Here is a 20,271-nt window from a genome sequence, read left to right as displayed (position 1 = left end):
ATAAAATGTGTTCAATGTGCTGCCCATTGTGTTGGATTGTCAATGCAACCCTCTTCTCCCAGTCTTCACACACTGATAGCAACACCGCAGGAGAAATGCTAGCACAGGCTTCCAGTATCCGTAGTTTCAGGTGCTGCACATCTCGTATCATCTGAAGGCAATCATCTATGCTGTGAAGATACGAGATGTGCAGCACCTGAAACTACGAATACTGGAAGCCTGTGCTTGAGTTTCTCAAAACAGACAGCAGTGTGAATTGCACCATATTCTTTAAAGGGGTTTTCCAGTCATTGGATATTGATGACCTATCCTCAGGATAGGTCTTTAGTGTCATCAGGAATCCCATTTGCTTTGGTTTTCGGTGTCCCCTTGGGGCACTACTCAGTGGGCTGTCTCCACTGTTCAGGAGGTATTCAGTTTAATTGTTTAGAGAGTAGGCAGTTATACAATTTTCTAATAAGCATGTGTTTAACATTTTGATTGCAGACCTTTATTATATTCACACAATAGCCTCTCTCTAAAAAGAAACAAAATGGTACAGCCATAGGAGTCATGTGACCCTCAATCCTGTCATGTGTCATTCAGTGAACTGTCCAGATATCTAACAGGTGAATAGCAGGTTATTAAGATGCAGAACATATGTATACTGTATATACAGCATTACTACATGCAGCATCATTTCATGTCTGTCAGTGTTGTGTAGAAGTACAAATTTTATTTTTACAGTTAACTTTAACAACCTAACAACATCACCTAAAGACAGACGGCCATTTTACATATCACCTTGAAACAGGCAGCCATGTAAACACACATAGTGAAGTAGTTGTTGTAAAGGCCACAATGGTTTCCACCATTAGTTTTATCCCATGGAAGTGTTATGTGTGCTGACCCAGCACATATACAGTATGTCATGTAACACTGTTGCTTACTGACTGTCAGTGAGGTGTCACATGACTGATGCCATATTTCAGTGCATTACATAGGACTGACTGATTCATGGGCTAAACCATTATGCTAAAAACGTAAAACGTAAAGCGTACAGCGGCTCACCCCCGTTCCGTATGGATAGGTGCTCACCCTCCGGTCCTACCCTCAGGACCCAAGAGAGAAAATGGGAAAATAGAGAAATGAGGGGGCACTCTCAAAAGGGATCACTAGATATAGTGCAGAAATGTATTAATATATTAAGAACATACCCTTAAAAATCATTAAAACATAGATAAAACAAATGTGCAAAACGTCACTGATGATGATCCTACCACCAACTCTAGGGGAATGCCAACAATATATAGCAATATGATAGCAAGATGAATATCCCAATGAGAGTTCTGTTCCACAGAAGTGTAGGAATGACACTAAAGCCAATGACGTTGAAGCAATAGTGATACAGTCAGTACCGGCCCTGTGGCGCAGTCCTAATGGAGCGATGATAGAGTTAATGTCCCTTTGTCCGATATTCTGGACATACAGAGGTATGAGACAAGTTGGAGACTGAACTCCAGTACTTACAGTCTCTTGTCGCTTGCGATGTTCCGGTCTTACCCTTATTTAAGCAACATTCTAAATACATGGATATTTGAGCATTGTATAATTTCCTATTATATAAACTAGTGAAACTGGAATACCCCTTGAAAGTTGTTGTCTCCCTTCAGCAAATGGCATTCTTCATGTAGAGAAAGTTCATACAAGCCACTTACTAATGTATTGTGATTGTCCATATTGCCTCCTTTGCTGACTTGATTAATTTTTCCATCACATAATACACCGCTCGTTTCCATGGTTACGACCACCCTGCAATCCAGCAGTGGTGGCCGTGCTTACACATTGTAGGAAAAAGTGCCGGCCTCTCTAGTGACCAGGACTGCGGAAGGGCACCTTGTGTCTGCGCTACAGCGGTGTCCATAACCCCTGGAAACCAGCCATGTATATGCAATGAATAAAACCAGCAAAGGAGGCAATATGGACAATCACAATACATTAGTAAGTGGTTTGTATTAGCTTTCTCTACACGATAAATGCCATTTTCTGATGTGAGAGAACCCCTTTAACCGCCTCAGGACCGCCGTACGCAGGATTGCGTCCTGGCGGCGGCCCTGCTATTCGCGTCCTCTCACGAGATTTCCTGTGAACGCGCGCACACAGGCGCGCGCGTTCACAGGATCGGAAGGTAAGCGAGTGGATCTCCAGCCTGCCAGCGGCGATCGTTCGCTGGCAGGCTGGAGATGCGATTTTTTTTTTAACCCCTAACAGGTATATTAGACGCTGTTTTGATAACAGCGTCTAATATACCTGCTACCTGGTCCTCTGGTGGTCCCCTTTGCTTGGATCGACCACCAGAGGACACAGGAAGCTCAGTAATAAGTAGCACCAAACACCACTACACTACACCCCCCCCCTCTGTCACTTATTAACCCCTTATTCACCCCTGATCACCCCATATAGACTCCCTGATCACCCCCCTGTCATTGATCACCCCCCTGTAAGGCTCCATTCAGACGTCCATATGATTTTTACGGATCCACTGATACATGGATCGGATCCGCAAAACACATACGGACATCTGAATGGAGCCTTACAGGGGGGTGATCAATGACGGGGGTGATCACCCCATATAGACTCCCTGATCATTCCCCTGTCATTGATCACCCCCCCCTGTCATTGATCACTCCCCTGTAAGGCTCCATTCAGATGTCCGTATGTTTTTTACGGATACATGGATCGGATCCGCAAAACACATACAGACGTCTGAATGGACCCTTACAGGGGGGTGATCACCCCATATAGAATTCCTGATCACCCCCCTGTAAGGCTCCATTCAGACATTGTTTTTGGCCCAAGTTTTAGCGGAATTTATTTATTTTTTCTTACAAAGTCTCATATTCCACTAACTTGTGTCAAAAAATAAAATCTCACATGAACTCACCATACCCCTCACGGAATCCAAATGCGTAAAAAAATTTTGACATTTATATTCCAGACTTCTTCTCACGCTTTAGGGCCCCTAGAATGCCAGGGCAGTATAAATACCCCACATGTGACCCCATTTAGGAAAGGAGACACCCCAAGGTATTCCGTGAGGGGCATATTGAGTCCATGAAAGATTGAAATTTTTGTCCCAAGTTAGCGGAAAGGGAGACTTTGTGAGAAAAAAAAAAAAAAAAAACAATTTCCGCTAACTTGTGCCAAAAAAAAAAAAATTCTATGAACTCGCCATGCCCCTCATTGAATACCTTGGGATGTCTTCTTTCCAAAATGGGGTCACTTGTGGGGTATTTATACTGCCCTGGCATTTTAGGGGCCCTAAAGCGTGAGAAGAAGTCTGGGATCCAAATGTCTAAAAATGCCCTCATAAAAGGAATGTGGGCCCCTTTGCGCATCTAGGCTGCAAAAAAGTGTCACGCATCTGGTATTGCCGTACTCAGGAGAAGTTGGGCAATGTGTTTTGGGGTGTCATTTTACATATACCCATGCTGGGTGAGATAAATATCTTGGTCAAATGCCAACTTTGTATAAAAAAATGGGAAAAGTTGTCTTTTGCCAAGATATTTCTCTCACCCAGCATCGGTATATGTAAAATGACACCCCAAAAAACATTGCCCAACTTCTCCTGAGTACGGCAATACCACATATGTGGACACTTTTTTTGCAGCCTAGGTGGGCAAAGGGGCCCACATTCCAAAGAGCACTTTTCGGATTTCACAGGTCATTTTTTACACATTTTGATTTCAAACTACTTGCCACACATTAGGGCCCCTAGAATGCCAGGGCAGTATAACTACCCCACAAGTGACCCCATTTTGGAAAGAAGACACCCCAAGGTATTCCGTGAGGGGCATGGCGAGTTCCTAGAATTTTTTATTTTTTGTCACAAGTTAGCGGAAAATTATGATTATTTTTATTTATTTTTTTCTTACAAAGTCTCATATTCCACTAACTAGTGACAAAAAATAAAAACTTCCATGAACTCACTATGCCCATCACGAAATACCTGGGGGTGTCTTCTTTCCAAAATGGGGTCACTTGTGGGGTAGTTATACTGCCCTGGCATTTTAGGGGCCCGAATGCATGAGAAGTGGTTTGAAATCAAAATCAGTAAAAAATGGCCGGTGAAATCCGAAAGGTGCTCTTTGGAATGTGGGCCCCTTTGCCCACCTAGGCTGCAAAAAAGTGTCACACATCTGGTATCACCGTACTCAGGAGAAGTTGGGCAATGTGTTTTGGGGTGTCTTTTTACATATACCCATGCTGGGTGAGAGAAATATCTTGGCAAAAGACAACTTTTCCCATTTTTTTTTTATACAAAGTTGGCATTTATCTCACCCAGCATGGGTATATGTAAAATGACACCCCAAAACACATTGCCCAACTTCTCCTGAGTACGGCAATACCAGATGTGTGACACTTTTTTGCAGCCTAGGTGGGCAAAGGGGCCCACATTCCAAAGAGCACCTTTCGGATTTCACAGGCCATTTTTTACAGATTTTTATTTCAAACCACTTCTCACGCATTCGGGCCCCTAAAATGCCAGGGCAGTATAACTACCCCACAAGTGACCCCATTTTGGAAAGAAGACACCCCAAGGTATTTCGTGATGGGCATAGTGAGTTCATGGAAGTTTTGATTTTTTGTCACAAGTTAGTGGAATATGAGACTTTGTAAGAAAAGAAATCAAAAAAAATAAAATCATCATTTTCCGCTAACTTGTGACAAAAAATAAAAAGTTCTATGAACTCACTATGCCCATCAGCGAATACCTTAGGGTGTCTTCTTTCCGAAATGGGGTCATTTGTGGGGTGTTTGTACTGTCTGGGCATTGTAGAACCTCAGGAAACATGACAGGTGCTCAGAAAGTCAGAGCTGCTTCAAAAAGCGGAAATTCACATTTTTGTACCATAGTTTGTAAACACTATAACTTTTACCCAAACCATTTTTTTTTTTTACCCAAACATTTTTTTTTTATCAAAGACATGTAGAACAATACATTTTGAGAAAAATGTATATATGGATGTCGTTTTTTTTTAAAAAAAATTTACAACTGAAAGTGAAAAATGTCATTTTTTTGCAAAAAAAAATCATTAAAAATGTCAGCAGCAATGAAATACCACCAAATGAAAGCTCTATTAGTGAGACGAAAAGGAGGTAAAATTCATTTGGGTGGTAAGTTGCATGACCGAGCAATAAACGGTGAAAGTAGTGTAGGTCAGAAGTGTAAAAAGTGGGCTGGTCATTAAGGGTGTTTAAGCTAAGGGGGCTGAGGTGGTTAAAGGGAGCCTCTCAGGGGTCCCCTGTTCTATCTCATGATGTTTCCCCTCATGCAGGCAGCCCCTTCCACTGCACAATACATGACACACACGTCATGAACAGGATTCTTTGTTTTTGGTGTCATTCTTGGTTTATTTGATAAATGGGCTAATAAAAGCCTATCATTATTATCATTGCTATTAATCTGCTTCTCATTACACTGCAGCCCATACAATAAATGTATCTGACGTTTTTAAAGCGCCCATTTAGGGCATGGCTAATGAGTGTCTGTCTGTCACCCTGCACATCTGCTGGGCTCCCTGAAGTGCGTGCCTGTTGTCAGGAGCGTCACTTCCAGCAATCCTCGGGTGCAGAAGTCACTTTGGGAGATCTCTGTAAACATTCCCTCATTAGTGCTGAGGACAGAAAACATGGCTGGGGACACACATTCAGCTTTTCAGTGTCCTTCCTTTAAACTTCCTCTCCCTTTATGATCCAGCTGGTTCCTGCTCCTAAAACCTAAATGTGGAAACCCAGCCTTAGGCAGTTTAATATTGACCTATTTTACTGTATGAATAAAGATGCCTACGATACAGTCAACTCCCGGCTCCTCTTCACTCTCTCCCGGTCATGTATAATAATTAGTAATGGCATAGTAGTAAAATCAATATTTAAATGTTTTTTCTCACCGTCATGTAATATTTTTAATCTGAAGCCAGAGTTGGGGTCGGTATATTTGCTCCGGATCCACCAAAAACGGACTCCTTTTCTGCAGCCCTGGATAAAACTATTAGGCTAGGTCTACACAACGACAATTGTCGCACCAATGGTGTCTATGGTGTTGCACTGCGACAGTCGCAGCAAGTGTCATATGTCGCAGTGCGACACCATAGACTATCATTATAAAAATTGTCACGCGACATAGGTGCGACACATGTTGCAGTGTAGTTGAGCCCTATGTGTCACGCGACTTATCGTCCTGTAGACCTAGCCTTAAACTTCAGGATCTAGTGACTGTTTTTGTGGTCAAAGTGTTTTTTTTATGTGTCTTCTTCATCATCTGAGTTTCTATCAGTTTTTTGGTTGTTGTAGTGCATTAGTGTGAACCATTTGGTTTGTCTCATCCGTTGTCTTCTATTCAGCTGTTTGTTTCTAAATCTATGGGAGAATAAACTTCTCTTCATTCACTCCTTGAGCGCCCCTCTACGTGGTGTTACTTCAAATTGCTACGGTTTTGCAAAACAGTTTTTTTTACTTTACACCAGTTTGATAAATCTCACCTATGGTTTGTACAGGTTAATCCCAACCTGGTTAATAAGTGCATGGCAAGAAGGAATGCAAATCAGCTCTTAAAGAGGCTCTATCGCCCCCATCAAGTCTACCCTACAAGGCATATAGCCTGGTAGGGCTGACGATGGAGACAAAAAACATACCTTTATTTCTCAAGGAGGAATTTGAGCACTCGGAGGCGGGTTTATGCCTTCCGAGCACTGCTTCTGCGACGCTCCCCGTTCATTGCTAATGCTGGCCTTCTGCAGCTAATCTCGCCCCCATGTCTTTTTATTGTATTATTGTGTGGTCAGGCACATTGAATATTTATATATATTGATCTTTGTCTTAAAGATCTACCTGTGTGTGTGTGTGTGTGTGTGTGTGTATATGTGTATATATATATATATATATATATATATATATATATAAATTAGTACAGACCAAAAGTTTGGACACACCTCATTCAAAGAGTTTTCTTTATTTTCATGACTATGAAAATCGTAGATTCACACTGAAGGCATCAAAACTATGAATTAACACATGTGGAATTATATACATAACAAACTAGTGTGAAACAACTGAAAATATGTCATATTCTAGGTTCTTCAAAGTAGCCACCTTTTGCTTTGATTACTGCTTTGCACACTCTTGGCATTCTCTTGATGAGCTTCAAGAGGTAGTCACCTGAAATGGTTTTCACTTCACAGGTGTGCCCTGTCAGGTTTAATAAGTGGGATTTCTTGCCTTTATAAATGGGGTTGGGACCATCAGTTGCGTTGAGAAGTCAGGTGGATACACAGCTGATAGTCCTACTGAATAGACTGTTAGAATTTGTATTATGGCAAGAAAAAAGCAGCTAAGTAAAGAAAAACGAGTGGCCATCATTAATTTAAGAAATGAAGGTCAGTCAGTCAGTCAGCCGAAAAATTGGGAAAATTTTGAAAGTAAGGGCTATTTGACCATGAAGTAGAGTGATGGGGTGCTGCGCCAGATGACCTGGCCTCCACAGTCACCGTACCTGAACCCAATCGAGATGGTTTGGGGTGAGCTGGACCGCAGAGTGAAGGCAAAAGGGCCAACAAGTGCTAAGCATCTCTGGGAACTCCTTCAAGACTGTTGGAAGACCATTTCAGGGGACTACCTCTTGAAGCTCATCAAGAGAATGCCAAGAGTGTGCAAAGCAGTAATCAAAGCAAAAGGTGGCTACTTTGAAGAACCTAGAATATTTTCAGTTGTTTCACACTTGTTTGTTATGTATATAATTCCACATGTGTTAATTCATAGTTTTGATGCCTTCATAGTCATGAAAATAAAGAAAACTCTTTGAATGAGAAGGTGTGTCCAAACTTTTGGTCTGTACTGTGTGTGTGTGTGTGTGTGTGTGTGTGTGTGTGTGTGTGTGTATGTATGTATGTATATATAAATATATGTGTATGTGTGTGTGTGTATATATAATATATATAGTGTGTATATATAATATATATATATATATATATATATATATATATATAGCTTCTCAACTATATGGCGTCATGTATTTGACCCTGTTCACATTTACCTGTTCACTTAGTCTTAGCGCATATAGTGGTGTGCTGCTACTGTTTTTTGTTTGATTATAGATAGAGATATATATATATATATATATATATATATATATATATATCTCTATTACGGTATGTAGATTGTAAGTAGTGTTGAGCGAACTTGTGTTTTAAGTTCGGCGTCTAATGTTCGGGTTATCAAAGAATCGCGTTATGGATTCCGCTACCACAGACCATAACGGAATTTACAATCTATAACGCGATTCTTCGATAACCCGAACTTTAGACGCCGAACTTAAAACACAAGTTTGCTCAACACTAATTGTAAGCCTTTACAGACAGGACCCTCTCTCCTTCTGTACCAGTTTGTAACCCGTCTTGTTCATGCTTAGTACAATTGTGTGTGTGTGTGTGTGTATGTATGTATGTATGTATGTATGTATGTATATGTGTGTGTGTGTATATATATATATATATATATATATATATATATATATATATATATATAATATTATACAGTGCTGCCCATAATTATTCATATCCCTGTCAAATTTTGACTTAAAGTTACTTTTATTCAACCAGCCCCCAAGTAATTTTTTGACGGGAAATTACATAGGTGTCTCCCAAAAGATAATAAGACTATGTACAAGAGGCATTATTGTGGAAAAAAATAACATTTCTCAGCTTTTATTTACATATGAGCAAAAAATACAAGATGTTTCGCACTGTGGAAAATCTCAGAGGACGTGGTCGGAAGCCAAAAGTGACACCTGTGCTGGCCAGGAGGATAGTTAGAGAGGTGAAAGAATCCAAGGATCACCACCAAGGCCATCCTGGTGAATCTGGGCTCTGCTGGTGGCAATGTCTCAAGGCAGACAATCCAACGGACACTGCACACTGCTGGGTTCCACGGATGCAGACCAAGGAGGACGCCACTTCTCCAGATAAGGCACACAAAAGCTCGCTTGGCCTTTGCAAAAGCTCATCTGGACAAAGAAGACGACTTCTGGTCTTCTGTGTTATGGTCAGATGAAACAAAAATGTAATTGTTTGGTCACAATGATGTTTCCTTCATTTGATGTAAAATAGGAGAAACCTTCAATCCAAAGAACACCATCCCCACTGTCAAACATGGCGGTGGGAACCTAATGCTTTGGGGGTGTTTTTCAGCCAATGGACCAGGGAGCCTAATCACAGTAAACGGCATCATGAAAAAAGAGCAATACATGAGGATTCTCAACGACCACATCAGGCAGTCTGCAGAGAAACTTGGCCTTGGGCACCAGTGGACATTTCAGCATGACAATGACCCAAAACACACAGCAAAAGTGGTGAAGAAATGGTTAGCAGACAACAACATTAACGTTTTGGAGTGGCCCAGCCAGAGTCCAGACTTGAATCCAATTGAGAATCTGTGGAGGGAGCTAAAGATCAGGGTGATGGCACGAAGACCCTCCAACCTGGAAGATTTGGAGCTCATTGCTAAAAATGAATGGGCAAAAATACCTGTGGAGACATGCAAAAAGCTGGTCTGCAATTATAGGAAGCGTTTGATTGCTGTAATAGCCAATAAAGGCTTTTCTATTGATTTATTGAGAAGGGTATGAAGAATTTTGGACTGGACACTTTTTTGCTCAAATGTAAATAAAAGCTGAGAAATGTTTTTTTTTTTTTCCACAATAATGCCTCTTGTACATCGTCTTATTATCTTTTGGGAGACACCTATGTCATTTCCAGTCAAAAAATTACTTTCTGGTTGAATTAAAGTAACTTTATGTCAAAATTAACCAGGGGTATGAATAATTATGGGCAGCACTGTGTGTGTGTGTGTGTGTGTGTGTGTGTGTGTATGTATGTATGTATGTGTATATATATATATATATATATATATATACCATTTAACCTCGCATTCACAGTAAGAGATATTTAAATGAATCCTCCCATGAGAATATAATGCAATGTAACAATAATTATAACATAAAAATGGTGACAGATGTTCTTTGAAGAGCATCTGTCACCAAAATGCTGCTCCAAAACAGCTCAACGCACACTTAACAGGGACATCACCCAGTGGAATCCTCCCATGATAATATACTAATATAATATTGTCTATAATGCCAAAATGGTGACCTGCTTTTTGACTAATCATGTTTGGCCATCTTAATAATACATTATCTTTCATTATTGCACACTCATTTTTGCCAAGAAACTGACTAAAAAGTTGCTAATTGTGTAAAGTTCTGTAACAGTATAGATTGAATAAATCTACACATCTTAACTTCTGTGCTTATATCTTCTCTTTTCATAGTTCTGTAAATTATTTCTTTTTTATTCTAGGGCAAAAATCAAGAGAGAAATTAAAGCGGTATGAAGAAAATGTATTTTCCGAACATAAGGTACTACAGGTATTACATGGGTATTACAAAGTCACGTTCAACTTTACATAAATCTAAAATGCAGGTGAATAGAAGAAACATGATAAGATATATCAGAGAAAAATGCCTTGTTCTCCCTTTATCAGCACTTCTCTCCCCCCACCCCAAACTAATAAGCACTCTAAATTCTGTAATTAATCCGTCTGGAGAGACCAAGATGGACAGCCTGCTCACTGAAGGATAAGATTAGATCATCCCTTAAAAGTCAGCAGCAGAGTGAGACTGGGGACATGTACATAATTCCAAACTGAAAGTTTTATATCTCACTCCAAGCACTTTATGCACATCTATCCTGCTCAGTACTTCTCTATAATATCAAATATGGTGCTTCTGAGTTAAAAAGAGGCTACTTTCACACTTGCGCTAGGAGAGTCCGGGGACCAGCCTGCCGGATCCGTACTAACGCTAGCCCAAGTGTGCAGATGGAATTCCTCTCCGGCCCCATTCACTATAATGGGGATGGGCCGAGGGGCGGGCGGACAAAAACTTCAGCATGCATAGAAAGAAGCTATATGTTCTGGCAGGCACTATGCACCACTTCATCTTCCATTAGGGAGGTGAGGACACATTAGCCTTTATATGGCTAAGAAGAATATAGGAAACATTTGGCTGCATTCATAGCTGCCAATTGTCCTACTAGCTGTCAGTTTAAAGGGGTTTTCCTGAAATGCTAGGAAAGGCCCTCTCATCCAGTCAATGGGTGTACTGGTGTTTCCAGCTTGCCGTGCCAGGTCCAGGAAGTTGAGAGCAGCAGGGACTGGAGAGTTTTGGATAAGTTTGCTCATTAAAGCGATGCAATAATTATTCCATAACTCTTCCTTTCTCATGAGCGCAATATTGGTAGACACAGCAATAACTTTTTGAAATCCCTGTATAATGGCTTCTATACAATACCCCGAGCAGTAGTACCGTTCTTGTACCCCTTCTTGTACATACACACCCTTGGTATAAATTAACTGAAAGTAATTTATTTTAACTTTTATATCTTCTTTTTTTTTTTTTTTTTAAGTCTCCTGGGAATTTAAGGAATGATGACACCGTCTCACCCAATCTTTCTGAGAAAAGGTAAACAGAATTCTCCGGTTTTTTTTTGCTTACACGACTGTGATGGTTTTTATAGAATACTGGAATTTATCACTAGTAAATTAAGTGTTATAAGACCGGAAACTCTCTTGTACATAACAATTCACAGGTCTTGTAATTATAGATGAACGTTTAATTACAGATATTCTTTGGGCCCATAAATAACAAGTGACAAAATGAGCAGTTCAGTATTGGTCAAGGACTTTCCAAAATACATGGCCTCAGGTGACAATATCTTCAGCATACAATCGTCTTTCCTGAACTGTTGTAACTTGAAACCGTATTCAACATACAATGCCATGATCTGCGGTACATGCCAATGATAGGAAGATGCCGCCAATCAGCACAGACATTATGCCAGTAAAATACTGGTATTACTGAAGTGCATACACTGATTGATGGTCTAGTAGCAGAACAGTACAGTATTACATGTCCTGTCCTTTACATGTGCCAGGATAAGCTGTTTCCCATTGCTACATAGTACATAGTACATAAGGCCGAAAAAAGACATTTGTCCATTCAGTTCAGCCTGTCATCCTGCAAGTTGATCCAAAGGAAGGCAAAAAAAACAAACCTGTGAGGTAGAAGCCAATTTTCCCCACTTTAGGTGAATAAAAAATTACTTCCCGACTCCAATCAGGCAATCAGAATAACTCCCTGGATCAACGACCCCTCTCTAATAACTATAGCCTGTAATATTATTACACTCCAGAAATACATCCAGGCCCCTCTTGAATTCCTTTATTGTACTCACCATCACCACCTCCTCAGGCAGAGAGTTCCATAGTCTCACTGCTCATACCGTAAAGACTGTGACGAGGATGTCCCCTCGTCACAGTCCTGGGGATAAATAGATGATGGGAGAGATCTCTGTACTGACCCCTGATATATTTATACATACAGTTGCAAGAAAAAGTATGTGAACCCTTTGGAATGATATGGATTTCTGCACAAATTGGTCATAAAATGTGATCTGATCTTCATCTAAGTCACAACAATAGACAATCACAGTCTGCTTAAACTAATAACACACAAAGAATTAAATGTTACCATGTTTTTATTGAACACACCATGTAAACATTCACAGTGCAGGTGGAAAAAGTATGTGAACCCTTGGGTGTAATAACTGGTTGAACCTCCTTTGGCAGCAATAACTTCAACCAAACGTTTCCTGTAGTTGCAGATCAGACGTGCACAACGGTCAGGAGTAATTCTTGACCATTCCTCTTTACAGAACTGTCTCAGTTCAGCAATATTTTTGGGGGATGTTCGGTGTGAATCGCTTTCTTGAGGTCATTCCACAGCATCTCAATCAGGTTGAGGTCAGGACTCTGACTGGGCCACTCCAGAAGGCGTATTTTCTTCTGTTTAAGCCATTCTGTTGTTGATTTACTTCTGTGCTTTGGGTCGTTGTCCTGTTGCAACACCCATCTTCTGTTGAGCTTCAGCCTTAGTTCTCCTGCAAAATGTCTTGATAAACTTGGGAATTCATTTTTCTTTCGATGATAGCAATCCGTCCAGGCCCTGACGCAGCAAAGCAGCCCCAAACCATGATGCCCCCACCACCATACTTCACAGTTGGGATGAGGTTTTGATGTTGGTGTGCTGTGCCTCTTTTTCTCCACACATAGTGTTGTGTGTTTCTTCCAAACAACTCAACTTTGGTTTCATCTGTCCACAGAATATTTTGCCAGTACTGCTGTGGAACATCCAGGTGCTCTTGTGCAAACTGTAAACGTGCAGCAATGTTTTTTTTGGACAGCAGTGGCTTCCTCTGTGGTATCCTCCCATTAAATCCATTCTTGTTTAGTGTTTTACGTATCGTAGAATCGCTAACAGGGATGTCAGCATATGCCAGAGACATTTGTAAGTCTTTAGCCGACACTCTAGGATTCTTCTTCACCTCATTGAGCAGTCTGCGCTGTGCTCTTGCAGTCGCCTTTACAGGACGGCCAATCCTAGGGAGAGGAGTAGCAGCAGTGCTGAACTTTTTCCATTTATAGACAATTTGTATTACCGTGGACTAATGAACAGCAAGGCTTTTGGAGATACTTTTATAACCCTTTCCAGCTTCATGCAAGTCAACAATTCTTAATCGTAGGTCTTCTGAGAGCTCTTTTGTGCGAGGCATCATTCACATCAGGCAATGCTTCTTGTGAAAAGCAAACCCAGAACTGTGTGTGTGTTTTTTTTTTTATAGGGCAGCTGTAACCAACACCTCCAATCTCATCTTATTGATTGGACTTCAGTTGGCTGACACCTCACTCCAATTAGCTCTTGGAGATACCATTAGTCTAGGGGTTCACATACTTTTTCCACCTGCACTGTGAATGTTTACATGGTGTGTTCAATAAAAACATGGTAACATTTAATTCTTTGTGTGTTATTAGTTTAAGCAGACTTTGATTGTCTATTGTTGTGACTTAGATGAAGATCAGATCAAATTTTTTGACCAATTTGTGCAGAAATCCATATTATTCCAAAGGGTTCACATACTTTTTCTTGCAACTGTAGCTATTAGATCTCCCCTCAGTCGTCTTTTTTCTAAAGTGAATAACCTTAATTTTTATAATCTTTCAGGGTACTGTAGTCCCCCCATTTCAGTTATTACTTTAGTTGCCCTCCTCTGGACCCTCTCCAGCTCTGCTATGTCTGCCTTGTTCACAGGAGCCCAGAACTGTACACAGTACTCCATGTGTGGTCTGACTAGTGATTTCTAAAGTGGTAGGACTATGTTCTCATCACGGGCATCTATGCCCCTTTTTGATTGCTGTTTCATAATTACATTTTTTTATTATTGTGTTGGTGTCCCCACATAATCGCAGTGATGGCTAACCTCCGCACTCCAGCTGTGGTGAAACTATGACTCCCAGCATGCCCCATTCATTTCAGTGGAGTTCTGAGAACAGCTAAGCATCTTGGGAGTTGTAGTGCCGAAGGTTAGCCATCACAGACATAATGCATCCATGGAAAAGAGATAAACAAGCTAGTCTCCTTTCCAAATGGAAAGGATAACCGAGTGTCTCATACCAGCTTTTTCTGTGTGAATACCTTTTAACAGAGCTGAGCAGAGAAATGTGCTTTGCTGCCTGAGAGGCCTTGTTGGGTTACTATTTCTTGTTATGGGGGGCTCTCTGTCTTTCGCCCAAAAAGAAACACTAAAATTTGGATTCCTTAGAATCCATATTAAACTTTAGTTGTAGATGGAACTGAAACTTCTCAAGCATGTTTAACTAGGCCTTTTTATTTGAAAAGTGTGGTTGATGTCTAAACTTTTGTGTGACCTCCACCTGGTCCTTATTTCTAATTTATTTAGAAAGTTATTTCTAGACATGACTAATTTTCACCTCCAGCAAAAGATGCATAAATCTTAAAGGGATTCTCTGGGAATTAAGAAAATTTAAATACTTAAATATTACTTTATTATAAAAATATTCCCAAACCAGATAAAGTACAATAATGCCATAATTATAGAAAACATTCTGGTGCTAATGCTACGCTTATTTAGCAAATTTGAGATTGCTGTTGCATTGTCCTTTTTTTCCTGTATGTTTCTAGCCATGGCATTGTGCACCTGTTTCTAGCCATGGCATTGTGTGGAGATGTGGCACTCCAGTCGGTCATGCACTCCTGACCAGCCTGTCTGCCCCATAGGCTGATTTTAATTAGAGTAAGTATAAAGCTGTGGCCTGCTCTCATTGTATTTATTGGAAGCCATTTGGCATCAGGAGAGGTATAGAGTGGGCTCAGCATGCATGTTGGTACCTGCATCCCTGAATTTAATGAAGGCCGTTATGGCACCAAAAATTGTAAAAAGCAGAGTGGACCCAGCATGCATGTGGAACCTGCACTCCCTGAACTTTATGGTGGCCATTATGGCACATAACAGGTAGGATTTGGTGATTTGGTGTTAGGTTCCCGTCTGATAGAGATCGCCTTGACATTTGGCAGACGGGCCCAAATAATTTTGTACAAAATGTATTTGCCAAGAATCTCAAATTATCTAAATAAACGTAGCATTAGCACCAGAATGTTTTCTATAATTATGGCATTTTTGTACTTTATTTGTGTTTGCAGAGTGCTGCTGCATTGTCCTTTTTTTTCGCCATCCTATTAGTACACACAGAACCTGTCCTAATCACACAGCAGGACAAGTTCCTTCACAACACTGAGGTAAAGAGCTGCCTCATCCTCCTCTCTGCTTTGCTTGTCAGGGATTATGATCCTGAATACAGGTGATAAGATCTTCAGCTGGATCTCTGTAGGAATGGAGTTCATGAGGGGCCATGAAGTACAGAGAGGACGGACAGGACAGACTGTGGTAATGTGAGGCTGCAGTAATGGAGACTGCATACAAGTGCTGCTGCTCATCAGCCACATGCCCACCCTCCTCTCCATACTTCATGTCTCCTCATGAACTCCATTCCTACAGAGATTCAGCTAAAGTTTTTATCAGCTGTATTAAGGATCATGATCCCTGATAAATAGAAGAGGAGGATGAGGCAGCTATTTATCTCAGTGTTCTGAAGTAACTTGTCCTGCTATGCGATTAGGACAGTTTTGTCTGTGTACTAATAGGATGGCGGACATTGTATTTCTCCTGATGATTGCTCCCTAGACAAAACAAGCCATTCTAATTAATTAAAGTTTATTTGGGAATATATTTATAATAAAGTAATATTTAAGTATTGTCATTTACTTAATTTCCAGAGAACCCTTTTAAGGAACTTCTGGCGCTTTATTTCTCATGTAACCTTTAATGCTGCTTGCTGGTGTCCGTGTGATCTGCAAACCTTGTGGGACTATGTCCTGTTAGAGCAGATTTGTTCTGTATACACCTTTTTGAGTTCCTTGCAGATTTCAATAAAGTTGTATACCTTTTCCATACGATACTTTAGTAATACACAGGTTTATATCCTGCCATACCTGTAAACTCCTATCAAAACAATACAATAACACTATGTTGTATTACCACGGGCAGTGTCCCAAGGTACAAAGGAAGCCTTCTGTTCTGTATCAAAATTAGCATCCGTACAAAACCAAACCAGGACCAATTAAAACTTCATGTTTTATCAGCTTCTATTAAAACTTCTCCAGTAAGCAATCAAAATGATGGTAATCCCAACATGGTCCACCATGGACACCAACACAGCAAATCCAATAGAGGATGGATGTAACAAAGTATCTGTAAACTATCTACAGAAAGGGGGTAACTTGGGGAGATTGAATCTATACCCCAGTGACCTCAATGAAATACATAACTGATAGTAAGCAGGTTCATCCAGTGTAGGAATGATCAAAACTCTTACCAACTCTTGCAGACCAGATTGCGGGACTTCTATTGTCCAATGAGGAACTCTACAGTACTTGTCTACTATTCTGTCCTTTATATTGCAGACAAGCGGAGCCCCCACCTTGACACGGGGGACCCCTCTGGAGTTTTAATTGTTGCTGGTTTGGTTTTGTACTGATGATCACTGATTAACCTTTCAGGGACCACTGTATATGCAATGTGTTGGACAACCCCTACCCTTCTTTTATACAGATTTATTTCTTGTAGAAATGCTGATTTCCGAATTGGGGAATATGACAAATACAGTGAGGAAATGAGTAACCACCTCCATTTATATCAGGTATCTATCTATCTATCTATCTATCTATCTATCTATCTCTCTCCTATCTATCTATCTATCCATGTCTTGTAACATGTCTCTGTAAAGCTTTAAATTATTTTTTATGCTGTTCGTTTTTGTTTTTCCCCCTGTCCTTTTACACTGGCTTTTTATATTTCTTATGTTTCTGAATAGGCTGAAATGGCAGAGATGAGATTAAAGTTGGAAAGCATTATAAAGGAAAATGAGACGTAAGTAAGCGGTCAATGTCTCGCCATATTTATTCCTTTCCATTGTGTGGTTGTGTCCTGCTCAGTACAGCGTATGGTTTCTGCTCTAGGATGAATTGCTTGTGCATTATTGACATGTTGTATGGAATAATTGCTTCGAACAGGGGGTTGGCCCATCCTTTAAATATTGCATTTCTCTGTTAGCTTACACAAATTATTTGTCTAGATATTCAGGCTTCATACTTGTCTGGCGACCTCTGCTGTTCTCTTGGTTTCCTTTCAGATTGTCCACCTAACATGTTCAGTGCCCATGAGAAGAATCCCTCGGCTGCCCGTATACCAGGCGGTGGGAGCTATTGACCAAGTGTAAACCCTGGCACTGGACACATTGGGTGTACATGCTCTGAGCGAGTCGGACGCACAGATCTGCAAGACGATTGTCGGGAAGGAATCGTCAGTATGAGGAGGAGCGATCCCTAATGCCATTGCCCGTCCCCATACTGAATCACTGTTTGCCAGCAGCAGTGATTTTACAGCACAATCTGCCGCCAGCAAACAATAATTTTTCAACCTGCTGAAGGATTCCTATTGCCGATGAACAAGCGATCGCTCATTCATCGGGTAATCAGCGTCAGTATTACACTGCCAGATCATCGCTAACGAGCGCTCATATGAACACCTGTTAGTAATGATCCGAACGATTATCTGTGCATGTAATATATGCTAAAGGGTCCTGTACCCATCTTCTTTTATGTTGGTCTCTCTTGAGCTATCTCCCTCTTATAATGTCCCTAATTTCGTTAAAGTGTAAGGGAGAGTTAAAGAGCATTTGTTAGCAGGATTAACCCTATCAAACCAGGCATAATACCTGGTAGGGCTGATCCTGCTGACCAACAGAATACCTTTATTGTGCAAATCTGTTGCTCTGTTCTGGAGAAAATTGTGGTTTTATCTTTATGCAAATAAGGGCTTCATTGCACCGAGCGCAGGCCTTAGCCCCTCAGTACATGCACATTACATCTGCTTCACCTAACCTTGCCGATCGGATGCTTACTGCGTATACGCCAAAATTATGGAGCACGGAGCAGGCACAGGATTACAGGGCCAGGCGAGTGGACTCTGATGGCACCTGTCAGTTGAAGGGGTTGTGCAGACGATATATATTAATGACGTATCCTGATGATACGTTATCAATATTTGATTGGCGGGGGTCCAACACCCGGCACCCCTGCCGATCAGCGGTTTGAAGAGGATGCGGCGCTCCATGCAAGCACTGCTTCCTCTTCATTACACTGTGCATCATCTCCCTTGCAGCCCTGGTACAGTGTAATCACAAATACTCGCTCCATTCAAGTGACTGGAGCGAGTACTTGTAATTGCACTACACCGCCAAGACGACGGGCAGTGTAATGAAAGCAGCACTCGCATGGATCGCCACCTCCTCTTCAAACAGCTGATCGGATCAGCTATATATTCCGATGTAATGATGTGTTTCTAGTATTGTTTGAAAGCATGGAATGCTAGCTTTTATACAAGACACATTTGTAGCTGCTACCAGTCCTAAGATATGAGCAGCTACAGCAGCCCTCCCCATAATTTAAGTTTGGTTTGCTTTGGCCACTTGGAACAGCAATGCTCGCCCAGCTGGGAACCTGGGAGACGTTTTTTAGCAGAGTAAGGCCTCATGCACACGGCCGTTGTTTTGGTCCGCATCCGAGCTGCAGTTTTGGCGGCTCGGATGCGGACCCATCCACTTCAAGGTTGCCGCAAAAGATGCGGACAGCACTCCGTGTACTGTCCACATCCGTTGCTCCGTTCCGTGGTCCGCAAAAAAAATATAACTTGTCCTATTCTTGTCCGCGCTTTGTGTACAAGAAAAGGCAGTTATTTTTAAAGGCTGTCCGTGCCGTTCCGCAAATTGTGGAACGCACACGGACGCCATCCAGGTTTTGCGGATCCGCGATTTGCAGACCACAAAACACACAACGGTCGTGTGCATAAGGCCTAGTGCTTTTTCTGGACATGGAATGGAGACACAAAGTACACACAGCAATAGTCTTTGTATCTTCCTTTTAGTTTTCTCATGACCCAGTCATTAAACTTTTGGAAGAACACGACGGACAAGAGCAGATATTCTGCAGATATTCTTACTGGTCAGACATGGCGGAAAGGAACGTTTTAGCCTGCCGATGCCTGTAATTGTCCTGTTATAGTAAGGTGACAGGCTGCTATTACATGGTCTTGTGCATCTTGCATAAAAGCAGCTTTCGCATTGTAGCCCTTCAGTTAGTTCATTACTGGCAAAGCAAGTGAACAAGGTCAACTATCGAGAATTTCATGACATTCTTTAACTTAGTACTTACAGTTGAAGAAACTCAGGTCACATGTAGTGAAATATTTTTATATGTCTGTGATGACTAAAGATTGCATATTAAAAGCATGCTGAACGGGGGCATGGCTTGGCATGCTCAGACACTAAAAGCTGTGGCTCCTGCTTAGGGCCCATGCAGTTCATTATTCTGATAATTACCACTATCAGATCGGGAAAGATGGAGCACTGAACTAACTCTCAAACAAGTTTCCATACAACTACTTACCGCCATAACCGCTTATAAAAACCATAAAAAAAGGAGGAACGTCTGTCCACTCTTCCCTCTACGGTTAAAGCGCTGGAACTAAGCAAACAAAAGGCGGATTGGGCTCTGAGCATACCAAGGGCCAAACTCCAGGAGCCTTTGTTTTAAAAGTGGCTTTTTGAATTATTCCCTGGTGCAACCTTTTTACCAGCGTTTGCAGTGGGGGGGGGGGGGGGGGCACAGAGTGCCTGCTAGGCCTCTTCCCCCAGGTGTCCCACCAA

General features: G+C 41.3%; 1 protein-coding gene across 3 annotated transcripts in view; it reads left to right on the top strand.

Moving 5' to 3' along the window:
* The window catches only part of SCLT1 (sodium channel and clathrin linker 1), a 140,383-nt gene that overhangs the window by 17,679 nt on the left and 102,433 nt on the right, over positions 1-20,271 (top strand). For 2 of the 3 annotated variants that reach the window (XM_040418445.1, XM_040418446.1), the window contains exons 3-6: positions 10,392-10,459; positions 11,499-11,554; positions 17,133-17,205; positions 17,380-17,435. In XM_040418445.1, the coding sequence (XP_040274379.1) occupies positions 10,392-10,459; positions 11,499-11,554; positions 17,133-17,205; positions 17,380-17,435 (253 nt within the window). The remainder of the gene's footprint in view (positions 1-10,391; positions 10,460-11,498; positions 11,555-17,132; positions 17,206-17,379; positions 17,436-20,271) is intronic. The other variant, XM_040418447.1, reaches the window with a different exon arrangement.

Source organism: Bufo bufo, chromosome 2, assembly GCF_905171765.1.
Source record: "Bufo bufo chromosome 2, aBufBuf1.1, whole genome shotgun sequence".
Taxonomy (NCBI): Eukaryota; Metazoa; Chordata; class Amphibia; order Anura; family Bufonidae; genus Bufo; species Bufo bufo.
The sequence above is the reverse complement of the archived record's forward strand: the minus strand, read 5'-3'. Positions and strand labels throughout refer to the sequence as shown.